The sequence below is a fragment of the Zeus faber genome (assembly GCF_960531495.2).
Source record: "Zeus faber genome assembly, chromosome: 17".
Classification (NCBI taxonomy): Eukaryota; Metazoa; Chordata; class Actinopteri; order Zeiformes; family Zeidae; genus Zeus; species Zeus faber.
Genome location: NC_137204.1, coordinates 19256661 through 19272233, shown reverse-complemented (window position 1 = coordinate 19272233; position 15573 = coordinate 19256661). Strand labels below are relative to the sequence as shown.

Genomic DNA, 15573 nt, shown 5'->3' with positions numbered 1-15573 from the left:
AAAACAAAAAAATAAATAAAAATCGCTTAATTTAAGGCGAAACAAACAATGTCCCGAAGCGTTTTTCTTTTTTTTTTTTTTTTTTTTTTTCTTTTTTTTAAACAAGGGCACATTCACAGAGCCGACGCTTTAAAATCGAATGTCCTTGAAATAACCGTCTTACCTGGAAAAAAAAAAAAAAAAAAAAAAGGAACAAGCAACACCGAACGAACTGCTATACAACTTGCTTAGAATATTCAGCTGCGGTTACAATGAGAAGCTCCCTCCGCTGCCCATCCCTCCCTTTCACAATACATGGGTATAACGTGATTGTGTCTCCTGATTTTTTATTATTATTCTTCATTTTTTTAACAACCGAGCGCGGTACGGCCGCACGCTTCGGTCACTTGTTCTCTATGAGCGTCTGCACCTTGTGCACCAGGTCCCGGGCCATGGACAGCACCTGCGGGACGTTGTGCCGCTCCGCCATTTCTGAGGAGAGAATGTGGAACACAGCCAACGTCATCTTTTGTTTCAAGTTCCCTCAATCTTTTTTTTATTATTTTGTTTTAAGTGAAATTTAAAAAAGTTATTGTTTTTACAACAACTTTTTGCCTTTTTTTGGGGGGTTGCCTCACCTCGATGCCGGTAGTGGATCTCTATTGATTTGTTCATTTCGGCTTTTTATTATTATTCGTTTTATATTTGATCAACAACTCAATGAATCGGTAACGATATTAAGAAAACAGCGATGACGTCTTACCATTGAAGAACTTGATAATGTCGGTAAAGTCCATGTTGTTCTCCAAGATGATATCCCTGTACATCTCTACAAGCGCCAGAGCGATGAAGAGGACAAAGTGGTCGGAGGAGGTGTATTTGGCCGCCCAAATGGTCTCCCACACCGAAAACACGTCATCATACACCATTTCTATCCGGGGGGTGGGGGGTGGGGGGGGGATAAAACAGCGATAAGTTACAAGACTCATATAATAATGTTTTTGCTGCACGATTTATATAAATATAAAGTACTAAGCAGTGACCTCTTTTAAAGTCCAGCAGAAACCAGCGGTAACAGAAGTAGAAGTGGGTGTAGTCTCCATTCTGCTGCATCAGCTCAAACAGCTCGGAATCCAGGATCTAAACGGGAAATAGAACCGTTCAGCGCGCGCACGTGAGTGAATGTGTGTGTGTGTGTGTGTGTGTGTGTGTGTGTGCGCGCGCGTGTGAATGTGTGCGTTGGTGGGCGCCCGGGTGCGCATCACTCTCCGCCGGACCTGGATCAGGGAGCGCATGTTGGCGAAGTGGGAGTCCATGGCCCCTCCGTGAGGAAAGTTTTGATTCATCCTCTTCATGAGCTCGGTGAAGCAGCTGAACGCCATCACCTCTGTCGAACGCACGCACGCACGCACGCACACGCACACGCACACACACACACACACACACACACACACACACACACACATATATGTGTGTGTGAAATGAGGCAGAAAGCCAAGAGCTCATCATTTACACAGAGTTAGTAGGTAGTTGACCTACCGTCATCCAGGATAACTAGTAGTGGAGCGAGCAGGTCACACATGCCCTGAACATAACCAATGTCCAAGTGTTGCCAAACATAACTGCAAAAGCAAGGTCAGATTTAGGCAAAAGTTTATTTTCCACAGGGCTGTATTTTGACAATGGCATGAGGTACATATATTAGATATGCTGCAATAATATATAATTATCATAATAATCAATCGATTATAGAAAGCTGACAAAGTGCTTGTGACTCACTTTTTAATTTGATTATTTTTCGATTATTTGTATTTATTTCATTGTTTTTTTTTTCATTATTATTATTAGAATTATTTAAGTATTTATGTTTTTTATTTATTTATTTGTTTGTTTGTTCATTTTTTTAATCTATTTTTTCATTAATTTTGCACATTTCTGCCCCCGTTAGCCTGTGTGAATAGGCAATAACAGCCACAAATGAATGTGACTGCTTGAATCCCGCTGCCATAAAGCGTGAGATTTACCTGCACATGATGTTCCGCAGCTTCTCCAGGTTGGCAGGGGTGAAGTACCAATACGTCCTGTCGCACCGCCTCACATCCTTATCAATGCGGTGCAAGTTGATCAAGTACATGTCCAGTTGTTCTTGCTAGAAAAACAACAACAATAAACACACATTGCAATTGATTTTTGCCGCATTTCAATGACCAAAGCGTGTTTTCAAGGCCTTTAAAACCCTCCGCGCTTACAGAGTAGGCGCTTTCCCCCGAGGGGAGTCGGGAAGAGTCGTCCGGCTCGGGATGTTCCCTCACCACCACCACCGCCGCCGAGTGCGGGATGAGGCTCTCCATCTCTGGCTCCTCTTCGGAGAGGCCCGGGTCCGTCTCCTCGGGACTGGTGTTGGAGCCCGTGTCGGCGAACCTACCGGGGACCAGCTCGTTCCCCCCGTAGCGGGAGGCCGGCGGGGCGGCCAGGCCCGCCAGAGGCCCGGCCCTGCCGTCCTCGCAGTTCACGCACGTGATCCCGGCGGGGATGTCCTCCATCTCCAGGGCGGAGGGGGAGTCGTCCGAGTCGGCCGTGTCCGGGGACTGCTTGCCGTGGGACGACAGGGAGAGGCTCACCCTCGACGCCGACTGGAGGGCGATCAGAACCTGCCTGACCGGGGAATCCGAACCCGGCTTTTCGCACGGGAATTCCGCGGCTCTGTCCCTCCTCGCTCCGGCCGGGTCGGAGGCGTCGGCGGCTTCGTCCGGCTCGGCGCCCGGCGCCTTCCAGACGGTGCCCGGTCGAAGGCCGCCTTGTTCCTTCTCGGAGGTGGCGGGATTCCTCTGCGCCGGGGGGGGCTGTTTCTCCGTCGTGCGCAGACGCAACGGCGCCAATTCCGGACCTTTGCTGTTTTGTGCTTTGAAGGCTAAAGTCTGGCCGAGCGGTGGAGCCTGGAAGTATTCGTTGTGCACCTCTGTTTCCAACCTTAACACATTGGTGTTATTGTCCACCGGGCTCATCCCTTTGGGCAATTCCGTTGCCTTAACTTCCTTTTCTTCCTCCTGGTTCGATTGGTTTAAGTCTTCCCGGTCGCACTTCTTGACTTCCGGTAGGCACTCCTCGATTCCCGAAACCTCGACGCCCTGGAGCGTTTCACTTCCTAGTCCCTCTGACGGTTCTTCCTTTTCCTCGTCGTCCTCAATGGGCTGTACGCCTGTTGACCGCAATCCGGATTTGGTTTCCTCGCCCAAGCCTTTTCCCGCCGGCACAGCAGGTCTGGCGGAAGACTCCGACACAAAGGGGCTATCGCCGGAAGCTGGAGGTTTATCGGTCGCACCCGGAGAGGAAGGTTTGCCCGGGGGGAGTTTTTTGGAGTCGCCAGTGATGTTTCCGATTCCCTTGACCGGGCTGCGAGGCGGTTCCTCCACCTCCTCGGACCTGGGCTCGGACTCGATCTGATCCATGTCTTCAACCGACCCGAATACCTAAGAGGCAGCGGAAAGTGAAGGTGAGCCAAAATTGACGTTTAATTACCCTCATGGTCATGGAGAGTACCCGTCACGGTGTTTCCCTGAATGAACACCGACCTGCGTGCTGCTGCTGGAATCACTGTGTGAGTGGACGTTCTGATGCTCCGAGTTGCTGCTCTGGGAATTCTGTTGCGAGTGGAGACCGCCGTCAAACGAAAGACAAAAAAGTGGACAGGATGGATTGAGTTTCCTCCCTCACCACATATACAGTATATATATATATACTGTATGTACAGGTACTCCTCACGTAACGACCTAACTGTTTAACAACCGTTCGGACTTACCACCAGCAGTCTGACCAGTCTGTATTGTATGCTGCATACAATCCCACGGCGTCTCAGCGCCAAGTATCTCATCATGCAGCACCCTTTATATACTATACACACTTTATTTACTCTATACACTATATATGCTATATACACTATATATACTGTATACACTATATACACTATATTTACTCTATACACTATATACTCTATATACACTATATATACTGTATACACTATATACACTATATACACTATATTTACTCTATACACTATATACTGTATACTGTATACAATATATACACTTTATAAACTATGTATATCATATACACTATATACTGTATACAATATATACACTTTATAAACTATGTATACTGTATACACTATATACTGTATACAATATATACACTTTATAAACTATGTATACTGTATACACTAAATACACTATATATACAATATACACTATATAAACTATATACACTATATACACTATATATACTACAGTATATACACTTTATAAACTATAAATACTATAAACACTATATACACTATATACACTATATACACTATATATACTATATACATTATACTATATACACTATGTACACTAAATATATACACTTTATAAACACTATATACACTATATACACTATATACACTGTATACATCTCATCTCATCACCGTTCTCAGTAGTTCCCACAGTCTGTCAGTATTCACTACACTAGTGTTCGCTATTGCCACGCCCCCTTACCGTGAAATAACACAGGTCCTCACTTATCGGCCAATTCGTTTAACGACCGGGTCCTAGGAACGGAACTCGGTCATTAAGTGAGAAGTACCTGCGTGCGTATGTTTATATATATACTTTTTTTTTCTCATTTCAACACGGCCTTCGACTCACATCCGTGCTGATGGTAGAGTCTCGCTGCACCACCCCTCTCTCCGCGCCGGCCCCGGAGGAGCATCTGGCCAGGGCCTCGGCGTGCTTCTCCCGCTCCCTCTGGTGGACAATGGCCTCACAGCCCTGCCACTCCTTCATGGTCTGTTTATACATCGTCTGCGCATTTTCATCAACCTAAAAACGGGAAAGGCTTGCATTCTCAGAGGCCGTACCGTTTTGACATGATCCAAACATCCAAAGAAAAATGAGTGATTGCCCTTGACCTCCATCCTGCCTTTCTCCGTCATGGTGAAATGGTAATGTCCCAGGAGAAAGGGCCAGACCTCTTTGCGCAGCGTAGGGGCAACGCCGCCAAAGTACACCAGCCTATGAAGCTCGTGTTCCTCATAGGTCTGAAAGAAACAAGACACCTCCGTCAGACGGACGTGATTCATTTTGCACCAATGGGTGAACGCAAAAACTTCAAAAACGCTTTTAAAGCCGTGCAAAAAAGAAATCCATGCGGTTACAGTTTTTTTATTTTGTAAAAAAAAAAAAAAAAAAAAGTCCATATAAAGGAGTTTTAATTTAACTTAACAAGCAGAATCATTTCGTCGGTCGCAATGCAATTGCGGCCTCGGCGCGTAGCGGCGTATCTTACCGAGCAGTCCTGGAGAAAGCTGCTCCAGACCTCCACAGAGAGCCCTCCGCGGGCGTCGTCGGGCACATCGGGGTCCACTATGGCGTGGTTGATCAGAGCTGAGAGGTGGGTCCGAACTGTGGACAGATGGCGGCAGTACGCTAGCCCTGGAGAGGGTTGGGACAGAGGGTTTCTCGTCAGCGCACGCCAACGCCCAGTGCGCCCGGCAGCGGGAATCCCCGAATTTCAAACGGATATTCAGATATTGCGCTCACATCCGTAGAAGGCACGGGAAATGATTTGGTACTTCATGGTGTCACAGAGGAGCTTCAAGGGAGCCCTGTCGAGGCAAAATGTGACATGTATTCAATGCAAGAAGAGAGGGCTGAGATTTGGGTGCAATCCCATCGCCTCCGGAGCGCTTGCCTGTCTTGATTACAGCCGTTGGGTAGGGAACCGTCGGAGGAGCCGTTCTGCGAGCAGGAGGAGCACGAGGACTTCCTGGGGGTCGGGTGCCACATGTTCACGGCCTGATCCACCAGCTCCGGGGCCACTACACATGGTAATGAACCCAGTTACTCTTCTTCATAGTCACCGTTGCTGCACCACTGACACCGCCACGATTAGAATCATAATTAGGAGCATCATCAGACCAAAAGAAGACCATTGACTCGGGACTAGATAGCATAGGTGAAGAAAAATGTAAATCCTGACAAGCAAACAACAATTTTCTTTTTTTTTTTTAATTGAGCGTGCTTACTCTATTGGTTTCTAACTGAGTTTCAATAATAGTGATAACAATAATGATGACCGCTGAGGTAGCTCTCTACTACACTTGGAAACACCTGGAATGGACGAGCTGGATATATACGTACCAAACTCCAGCTGAGTGCCAGGGAAGAGGATCCGAAACACATAATCTGTGGCTTCGTCGTCCTCCTTATCGGACACCGAGTCGCAGGAGCCTTGTGGACTCCTTTTCCGCAGTTTGGGGAAAACCTTTCCCTGTCAACACAGCACGATGCTTATCTTTTATCTGCTGCAGATTATCCGTCGGCGCGTATCGCCATGCAGGCCGCTAAGTTGTTACAGGCTTAGTGCCGATTCGCATCGCGTGTCAAAGGATATGATAAAAGACCGTTAAAAAATATGCATGCACACAACCGAGAGTCTGTGATGAACTGATCTGTCGCTCCGGTGTAGACCTATTTAATGCAAATCACGCAATTCCGCTGGAAGAAGACTGTCGGCGAGGGGGGGCTTCTCTCTGGTGGGGGCTGTGATGTCACGGCGCTGCGCTGACCTTTCCCCTCTGGGACCAGAGCGGCGGGTCCAGCTGTCCGTGAGGCAGCAGGCCCGTCTCCAGGCACGTGAGGAACTGGAGCAGGTGGCCTCCTTTGGGGAAGCGCAGCGGGGGCCTCTGGATCCCGTCCTGGCTCACCAGAACCACTGTCCCGCCGCTGTCCACTGGAGGGACAAAAGGAAAGGAAGGATAGCTTTCTATGAGTTGCTGTGTTAATTGTTCGATTGTTAATTGTGACCGGCTAGAGCTTTGAATTAATAAACAATGAAACTCTCGCCATGTCGCCGCACCACGGCCAGAAAGCCTCCGTCTCCCTCCCTAAACCCTTACCTGTGGGCAGAGACTCCCACAAGTGGCACCTGAGCAGAGACCCGGGAGGGGCAGGGCGCCGAGTTAAAGGCCCCCGGAGTCTTTCTGTGGTCCGCAGCCGGTGCTTGACTACGCCCCTTTGTCCGCCACATTTATATTTCGAATTTTATTTTCAATATTGTAATTTCTCTTACCTGTTTTACTTTAAAGTGACACAGAATAATTATTTATTACTTGTTTATTGTGATGAAAGGTCAAAATTGTCTGCGAGCCATATATCGTCATTGAAAGAGCCATAGGTTCCCGACCCCTTTTATAGGACGTTCACTTTTGTTTCAGGGTAATCTTCGGTCGGGGTATTTGTTATTTTACTTAAGTAAAAGGTCTGAGTGCCTTTCCCACCTGAGTGCCTCTATCACACATAAGTACGCTGTACACACACGGATAGAAAAGAAAAGAAAGAGAGATTACTGCACCGTGCTGATGACAGTGAAGGTAAACAATGTCCTCCAGACGAATGGTCATGGCATAATCCCAATAAACACTGGAAGAGGACGAATAAAAGGTTATGAAATAACAAGATATTACTTATTCGGGGCGCACGTCTCTCACTCCTCTGACCTTTTTTCTGAATCCAATTCCCCGACGTTGCCGTTCATCAGCTGGTTCGGCGTCCACTTCAAGGTCATGAGGTCGGCGGTCTGATGCAGGGAGAGGTAGCCCGGGATGGCCTCCATGTCGTCTCTCTGTGGACGTTCACAGTGACAGGTGGTTCACGTCGCGTTTACATGCCGTCGCCCGTATACCTCTTGTTATCAAACGAGAAGGGTCACGGAATGAAGCCGCACCGGCTGCACCAGAACGTTGTTCTTCCCGAAGAGCAGCGTGGCCCTGGAGTTCTGGTGAAGTGACTCCACGTACTCCCTGGCCCACATGAGGGGCCGGTCGTCCATGTTGCCACTCGACTGCCTCTTCTGGATCTGATGGGAGGGGTGGCAGTAGGAGCAGCCCGTTAACACACATTACGGGCTGTGACTGTAACCGAACTCTGCCGTATAAGTAGCACCGGCGTCTAACCAGGGCGGGGCGTCTGGAGGGGGACTCCTGGCGGCAGTGGCCGCTGTGGATGCGATGGCGCCGCACCAACTCGTCCGCAGACGGGTCCGTCCAGAAGTGGTCCGCCGTTTTCACTTTGGTGTACTCTAGAGCGCAGGGTCCGACTGTGAAAGAACGGCGGAGAGGTAAATCACAATCGCCGTCGCAATCTTAGTGAAGTCATTGTAAGCTCAATTTGGTGTCTATTTAATGATCGGTCAAAACTTTCATCAGATTATATAAAAAGGAGTAGATTGACACCTGACACTCCCCATCCGACCACCAGAGGCCGGATGGTGCTTCTTTTTGTCCGCAGTGGGTCTCAGGCACGGTTGGGTCAAGAGGTTTCGATTGGAACTAGTGAGACTTTCCCAGTTTGTTACTCCACGTAGTTTCCCGGCGTAATGTAAGGTAAGATTATTATTGCTATTAACTAATTTTTTCTCCCTAAGTAGAAGTGACTTGGAAGCAGCAATCTATTTCCTCGTCTTCCGCCTTAGCATTTAGTATTGCGCAAGGTTCACGTCATAACCCTAACCAACCACAATCCAGACAAACCACGGTTAGCATCACCCAGACACACACGCACGCACGCACGCATGCACGCACGCACGCACGCACGCACACACACACACACACACACACACACACACACAATAATTATAGAACCCAGAATCGCGATTGTGGCGCCACCCCTTGCGGCCGCCTGCGCGAGCACCGCGTGTCGATTACGCACATTTGAGAATTTTTCGTATTTTTCGAGCTTATAGAGCTTATTGTGCGTAATCACCGGGTGTCATGACATTTCACTGCATATATGTACGACCGTATGTGTGTGTATGTGACAAATAATCTCTTGAACTTGAACTTGAACTTGAACACACACACACACACACACACTTCCTTTCCCCCTCCTGCTCGAGCTGCCGTGTACCGTGAAACTGCGCGTGCAGAACAAATTTGCAAGTTTGTACTTTCTGGTTGAGGATATAGCAGCAGCACAGCTGTGTTGAATATTTGGTTTCAGGATGCTGTTTGCACCAGTAAAGCGCACAAAACCCCGGTGAATAGAGGACGAGTAACCACAGCCTGGTTTGGCGATCAGGCCGCAATCAGGCCTGGCGGGTTTTTCACTAAATAAAATATATACAGACCGACGCGATGATGTTTTTCGATGAATCTTTCCATAATAGATGCGGTAATCACGTCCAGTGTCACGTGTTCACGTCACACAAAACTCACGTGATTGCAAATGGTGCCTTACAGTGCCTTACTGGGCGGAGTGAGGCAGAGTGTGAGTGTTAGGTTTCATAGATTGCAGGTTTAACACAAATATGCTCCAAAAGATAGGCGAATAAGGCACATGGATACCTAACAGGGACGCAAGGATGTGTCCGTCCACGGGATCCATCAGCATCGCCTCTTTCTCATAGAATTTACTGTGGAACAGAGTAAAGCGAGAGAAATAGATGTGGTTAAATGCTTTCTACGCAGAACGCAAAATGTGTAAGGGGGCCTGCGTGGGTCATAGCCACGGGTTTATAGGAAGGAGCAGGAATCCATCAAACTCCAAACTCATTCACGTATTACCTGCAGTTCTCCACCAAGTACAGCACAATCTTGTCCAGGAGTTTCTCCATCAGCGCAGTGCGGATCCAGAGGTGTTTGAGTGCTTGAGGGGGGAGGTTAGCCAGCTTTGACTGCCGACCCCGGTCATTATTCAGAGGAGAATTGTTCTGTTTGCTGGGGGGGGAAGTGACAGATGAGTTGAATAATCGTAAGATGAATAATATTTTCACATTTCGCGTACGCTTATCTCTGTATGAGTTTACGGCGGGAACAAAGGGGAATGTCTCACTTGTTCTCAACGAGCTGCTCCAGCTCCTGGACTTTGTGACACAGCTCCTCCGCCGGAGGGAAGCTCTTCCCCAGCTTCATGAAGAGAGCGGCCACCTTGTTGCTGCAGAGCAGGCCTGCGGCACGACGTTTCAGCCCGTGCTGCAGACACGCCTCCACCACCGCTGCGCGCACAAATACAGTACGTGTGGACGCGTCGGCGTAGAAACGTGCAAAAACGACGTATTCAAATGCCTGAAATCACATACGAATTCTAATAGGGCCCTAAAAGACATTAGACACAGCGGGGAAAGCATCACGGGAGAGATGCTAGAAATAGACGAAAATCTGCCAAACCCTGTTAATTGTTGCTAGGATATCACGGATGTGATTCACATAGGCCTCACCCCTGATTAGTATTAACACCTTCAGAAAGCTGCGAGTTTGGTCGGATGAAAATCTATCCATCTGCCTTGTTTATAAATAGGCATGACCGGCGACAGGATCGCGATGAGATTCGGTGTTTTCGTTCTGAACGCTCTTGAACACCCCACTCCACCCTAAACTGTGTTTTTCTTCGCCGTCACCTCCTCCTGGGAAGCACGGCTTTGACCGCGCGGGTACCCCGGTTGCGTTGCCGCATGTGTCACTACGCGTGCGCAGTGTTCGTGTTTCGAGAGCGAGGGAGCGCTGCAACGGTTGCCGGGGGGGAGTGAGTCGGAAATGCGGTGGAACCGTCCCAAGGTGCACACGGGGGAAGGAAGGAAACAGGCGGCAAAGAAATTCCGAGTCAGGAATTTCCCGCCACAATTTCTACCGACGCATCCTGTGTTTCGAAAAGACGGTCGGATTAGATCTGTAACCATCGCGTCGCTTAATACCACAGATGGGAGCGCACATTTATTGACTTCCAGAACCTAATTCAACTATTAAAAAATATCAGTGTTCAACATACACACTATATACGTGTATATTTAATATGGGTGGGGAGGGAATACTTTTTTTTTTTGCACTCACAACACGTTTAGACCGAACTATCAGGATTTCATCAGCTTATAGTCCGCCTGTGCTTGAGCTGTAGTTTTTTTGTTGTTTGGTAAAGAGGTTTACAGCTATATTTTATCGTACAGAATATCAGAATTCCCCCCTATGTGAAAATGACGGCGATAAAGGAAAGATCAAGAGTAGGACGAACCACTCCACTGCCGGTGAAACGCCTTTAGGATAATTACCCAGATGAACTACTTTGCTTTTCATTAAATTTGCAGAAACGTCATTTCTCACGGTGTATTATTTATGATGACTAAGTCTTCTAAGTCATCGTTGTTATCGAATTCATCGTTTAAATCGTTTCGGGACACCTTAAATGATGTGAACCAACCCTGTGACACTCCTGTCCTCCATGGAGTCACTATATGGCAATCACCACTCTATAAATATCCTTAAAGGTCTTTATAGATGGAATCCGATCCCCTTTTCTGAAAATACTCAGTTTAGTCCTCTGAATCGCTTATCATTGGAATCAAAGGCGCTCTCTGAACAGAGGTATTACTTTTTATTTGAAATGCATCCCAGCACGTGCCGCGGGTCGTAATTACTTTTCCGTTTCGCTTATAAAGCGTGTTTATCGGGTTACTGCACAAAAGCACTTACCGCAGAAGGAGATGATATGGCTGCTGTCTGCGTGCACAAATTTCCTTGTTACTGCCTCCTCCATTATTTGCTTTACCTGAAAGGGGGGGAGCACAAAAGGAATCGTGCTGGATTAGTAGTAAACGGTTCTAATGAACGAGGGGGTTTCGAATGGCTGGCGAAGTAATACCATCGCTGACAGCTTAATTGTAACTCAATAACATATCTGTAACAAGATGTGTCTGAAAATCAAATTGCGTTTGAACATAGGCCGGGCCCTATTTAAAGGAGATGCAGGGGGACGGTTATACCCTTTGGTTCAGCCGGTTAAGGCTCAGCATCGCTTGGATGTGGAGAACTCGATTACAACCGGATAGAAGATTCGCTTTTGATTTGACCTGGATAAACAACTTCATGATGGCGTGGGATGTTTGAAGTCCAAACGAAGTCATGACAGCCAACCCGCTGCGGTCGTGAACGGTGCTTCACAATAAAAGTGCGGCATTGGAAATTCCGTATTCACTTGAAAAAATATATGTTGCTCTGACCGAACAAGTCTTATCGTCTCTCACTGTTATTTTAAAACAATCTTTATTTATTTTAGCATTGTTTGAGGTTGACGTCCGGGCTCCACTGCTCATCGGTCGCGACGAGGTGCACAAAAAACACAGGCATGCTTAATGAGCTGAAAATATGGGAGTGATGAGCTCGAACCCCCCACCGGATGGAGCCCGACAGGTGGATGCAGATGCAGGGGAGGCGGAGGGAGTGCAGCAACGCGGAAGGCGAGCGGGCACCAGAGCAGGAAAACAAAGCGCGTGGGGCAAGAGGGATTGATCGGAGTCAACGTCATCCCAACCTCAGACCGTTCAGGGCGCCGCTCCAAGGCTGGCTCTCAAGGAGACGGACGCTTTGCCCCGGGGCACTCCCCTCCCTCAAGCGACTTCCAGGCCGTCTCTCATTTCTGTTTGTATTCATTCATATGCAGGGTCTGATTCCCTCGCTCATATCTCTGAACCGGTCCAACTCTGGGATTGTTTGCCTCCTAACAACCGATGTCGTCGTCCTCCTGCAGGATTGAGCTTCGGCACCCAGTCCCCGGCTTTCCACATGCTGTGGTTATAGAATGGATACGTGCTGCTGTGCGAATGACTGCATTTGAGGGGTCAGCGGATTTGGAACCATTCGTTGTTCTATTGATGAATTCCATCTGTTCCAATCGGTGATTACCGATTATTACATTATAACAGTAAAACCTAACAGCTGAAGTGCCGAAGCGCTCCCTGCAGTAAACATGCCAGGATGTTTCACAAGCAGTGAGTCACAGGTGAGCAGAGCCCGAGGAAGCTGAAGGTGGAAGTCTCCATCCCTCTCAGGAGCGAATGGAACCTGCTGCTTTTATTATTTCCCGGGGGTGCGACAGTCTCTGGCTCTGTCATGTTTCATGGATGAACCTTGACAGAGAATCATTACGACCCAACCCAACAGCTGACTGACAATTTAATGACACTTCACATGCAGAATCCACAAACATAAGGGGTCTGAAATAATAATAATAATAATAATAATAATAATAATAATAATAATAATAATAACAATAATAATAATAATAATAATAATAATAAACAATAACAATAATAAAATGCATTTGATGCTGGACCAAATGATTTTAGAACCATTATTTCCTCTCAAGGAAAGGGAGGGGATGTAGGCAGACTGAGAAATAATATGCTATCAGAAAAACAACAACAACAACAAAAACAAGCTTTCCCGTTTTAGGGGGTACATGAAATGATGCACTAACCGGTAAAATTGTGCAACATTTCCCGACGACGAATTCTCGTGTTTTTTTTAAATGTTTTTTTTTGTTTTTTTTAATGTTTTTAACATTTTTATAATCATAACCAAACACCACCACCATCACCATCACCAACACCACCACCATCACCATCACCGCCACCATCATCATCATCATCCTCATCATCAGCATCACTGTCACCAACGTCGCTATTTGTTCCAACGTTGCCAATTCTGTAATAATAATAATAACAAACATCATTTTCTTCGTAAATGCGACGCATTGGTGTTCGGGACCGGTGGAAACAACCGACGTCGGCATAAACGCTGGGCCGGCGACATCAGTACATTCTTATCAAAAATCTGCTGTATCTAATGGACCCCGGACCCATAGTAACGCACCTCCTTCTTCACATTGCGCAGCAGTTTCTGGCGCGTCTCGGCCTCTGTGAAACGAGAAAACATCACGAACACGCTCATCGTCAGACGCTGGAGGATGGTGCACCGGCTACAACAGGCTCAACGGCGCACTATGTCTGGGTACCTCCCATTGCGTCCGCGGGGATCCAGATGATGGAGCCCGGTAACCCGGCGTGGTGGCGGATAATCCCCCCCGATGCAGTTTATTCCCACTCCGAGCCGGGGAATGGCAGGCTGTGGGCTATTCTCCTGTTCACCTAAACCTATCTACTACCTCCCTCTTGACCAACACCCCCCTTAAAGCAACAGAGGCCTGTTAAGGAACATGGCACACTGGTGTTCATCCCATGTCACACATTTGCCACTTTACAAGCGTGCGTTCATCTAGCCCCCGGGGCGTACTGCTTCATGGGAAATGACAATTCATTGTTGTCCTTTCCATAAAAAATAAATAAATAATGCAACCGGCAAAAATGATCCAACCTAAGTGACCATTTCATATACATATTTGCTTAATTTGCATGTATGTTTGGACACAAAAAAGGAGTGAGGCCAACTTCAGCACGAAGAACACAAAAATACCCACATGGAGAGCGTAGAAATGTGTGTATTACTTTGCGAATGCAGTAGCTCAGGAAAGGTCGATACTCGTGCTAAATTTAAAAAAAACAAACAACAGAAATCTGACCAAATCGGAAGAAAATTTGTTGCGCGCGTCTTTGCAGTACGTGGGGAAATATTTTGGTTCCCGCATGATTCCGGCCCTTCCGATCCTTACCGACAGGACTGCAGACTGTATGATAAAAACCCACCGCAACCCTGAAAGCCTGAACCGGTGTTTTGGTGTCCTTACAACCGTCCTTATCTGCAAGCGACAGTATATTCTATATCGCCGGCCCAATCTCCGACCCCCCCCCCCTTGGATCAATCCCTCCTGAATGGCTGCCAGATCACCAACACGCGCGGCACACACATTTGGGACGCGCGGGTCTGTTGTCCATGGTGAGCCCGGGGATATACATATATACGGGCCCGGAACCGTGACAGAGGCGGCGAAAACAGACATCCCATGGTGCGTGGAAACCATAATCACGATAATTGCGATGACTGACATTTGGCGTCCCGATGCCGCAATACGCCACTATAGAAACATGTCTGCTTGAGCGCAGCAGAAGGTCAACGCAAGCTGCGGGAACAGAAACGCCTGAGTCGCGGCGGTTGTCCCTGGAGCCCCAGGCGAACCGGCGATGGAGACCTCCGGAAAACACCTGGAGCGTTTGTCTGGACGCAGGAGGAACCGCTTTTCAAAATCCCAAATTTGCCCGTGATGCATTCTTAAACAGTAACAGTGTTTTGCCTCGTACGACAAAATAACCGCGAGATGAAGATATTAGGCGGCTGGGAGCGGCTCGGGAGTCAGAGGGTCGTCGGTTCGATCCCCAGCTCCTCCTGGTAGCGCGTCCAAACGCCCTTGAGCAAAAACACTGAATCCCGAACCCGCCCACGATGAGCGCGTCGGTGTCTTGCGTGGCCACCTCCGCCATCCGCGGGTGAGGGGTTGAATGTGAGGCACAACGGCAAAGCGCCTTCGGGCCCCCTGCAACGAGAAAGGGTGCCACGTCCACTGCAGTCCATTCACCACGACAACGCTTTAAATTGGCCGGTGATGGCCGCGTACAGTAGAACCGCGCCGTTACTTTTCCTTCAGCTGTCACTGCTGATGTGCTGCTCAGGAATCGGAATAACTCTGCTGCGGTATGGGCTGGGAAGTCACATTCAACAGAGGGGGAGGTCGTGCGCCGTGCACGAAAGTCACGCGGCTCACAGTTTTGTTTTTCCCCAGTTATGTTGAAGCATGCACGGTAAATTGAAAATTGATTGTTGACACATACTAGATGTTA

General features: G+C 47.9%; 1 protein-coding gene across 1 annotated transcript; it reads right to left on the bottom strand.

The window, feature by feature from the left end:
* Positions 1-382: 382 nt before the first annotated feature.
* Positions 383-13717, bottom strand: sgsm1b (small G protein signaling modulator 1b; the record flags this gene model as incomplete). The annotated part of the gene is made up of 24 exons (XM_080017646.1): positions 383-471; positions 743-910; positions 1023-1119; positions 1257-1366; positions 1519-1601; positions 2004-2128; positions 2229-3449; positions 3552-3620; positions 4662-4835; positions 4925-5053; positions 5302-5447; positions 5556-5620; positions 5707-5833; positions 6156-6285; positions 6584-6747; positions 7369-7436; positions 7514-7638; positions 7741-7872; positions 7970-8112; positions 9359-9426; positions 9578-9730; positions 9846-10008; positions 11477-11552; positions 13655-13717. 24 exons carry the CDS (start codon positions 13715-13717, stop codon positions 383-385), a joined length of 3888 nt encoding a protein of 1295 aa, XP_079873772.1.
* Positions 13718-15573: the final 1856 nt, after the last annotated feature.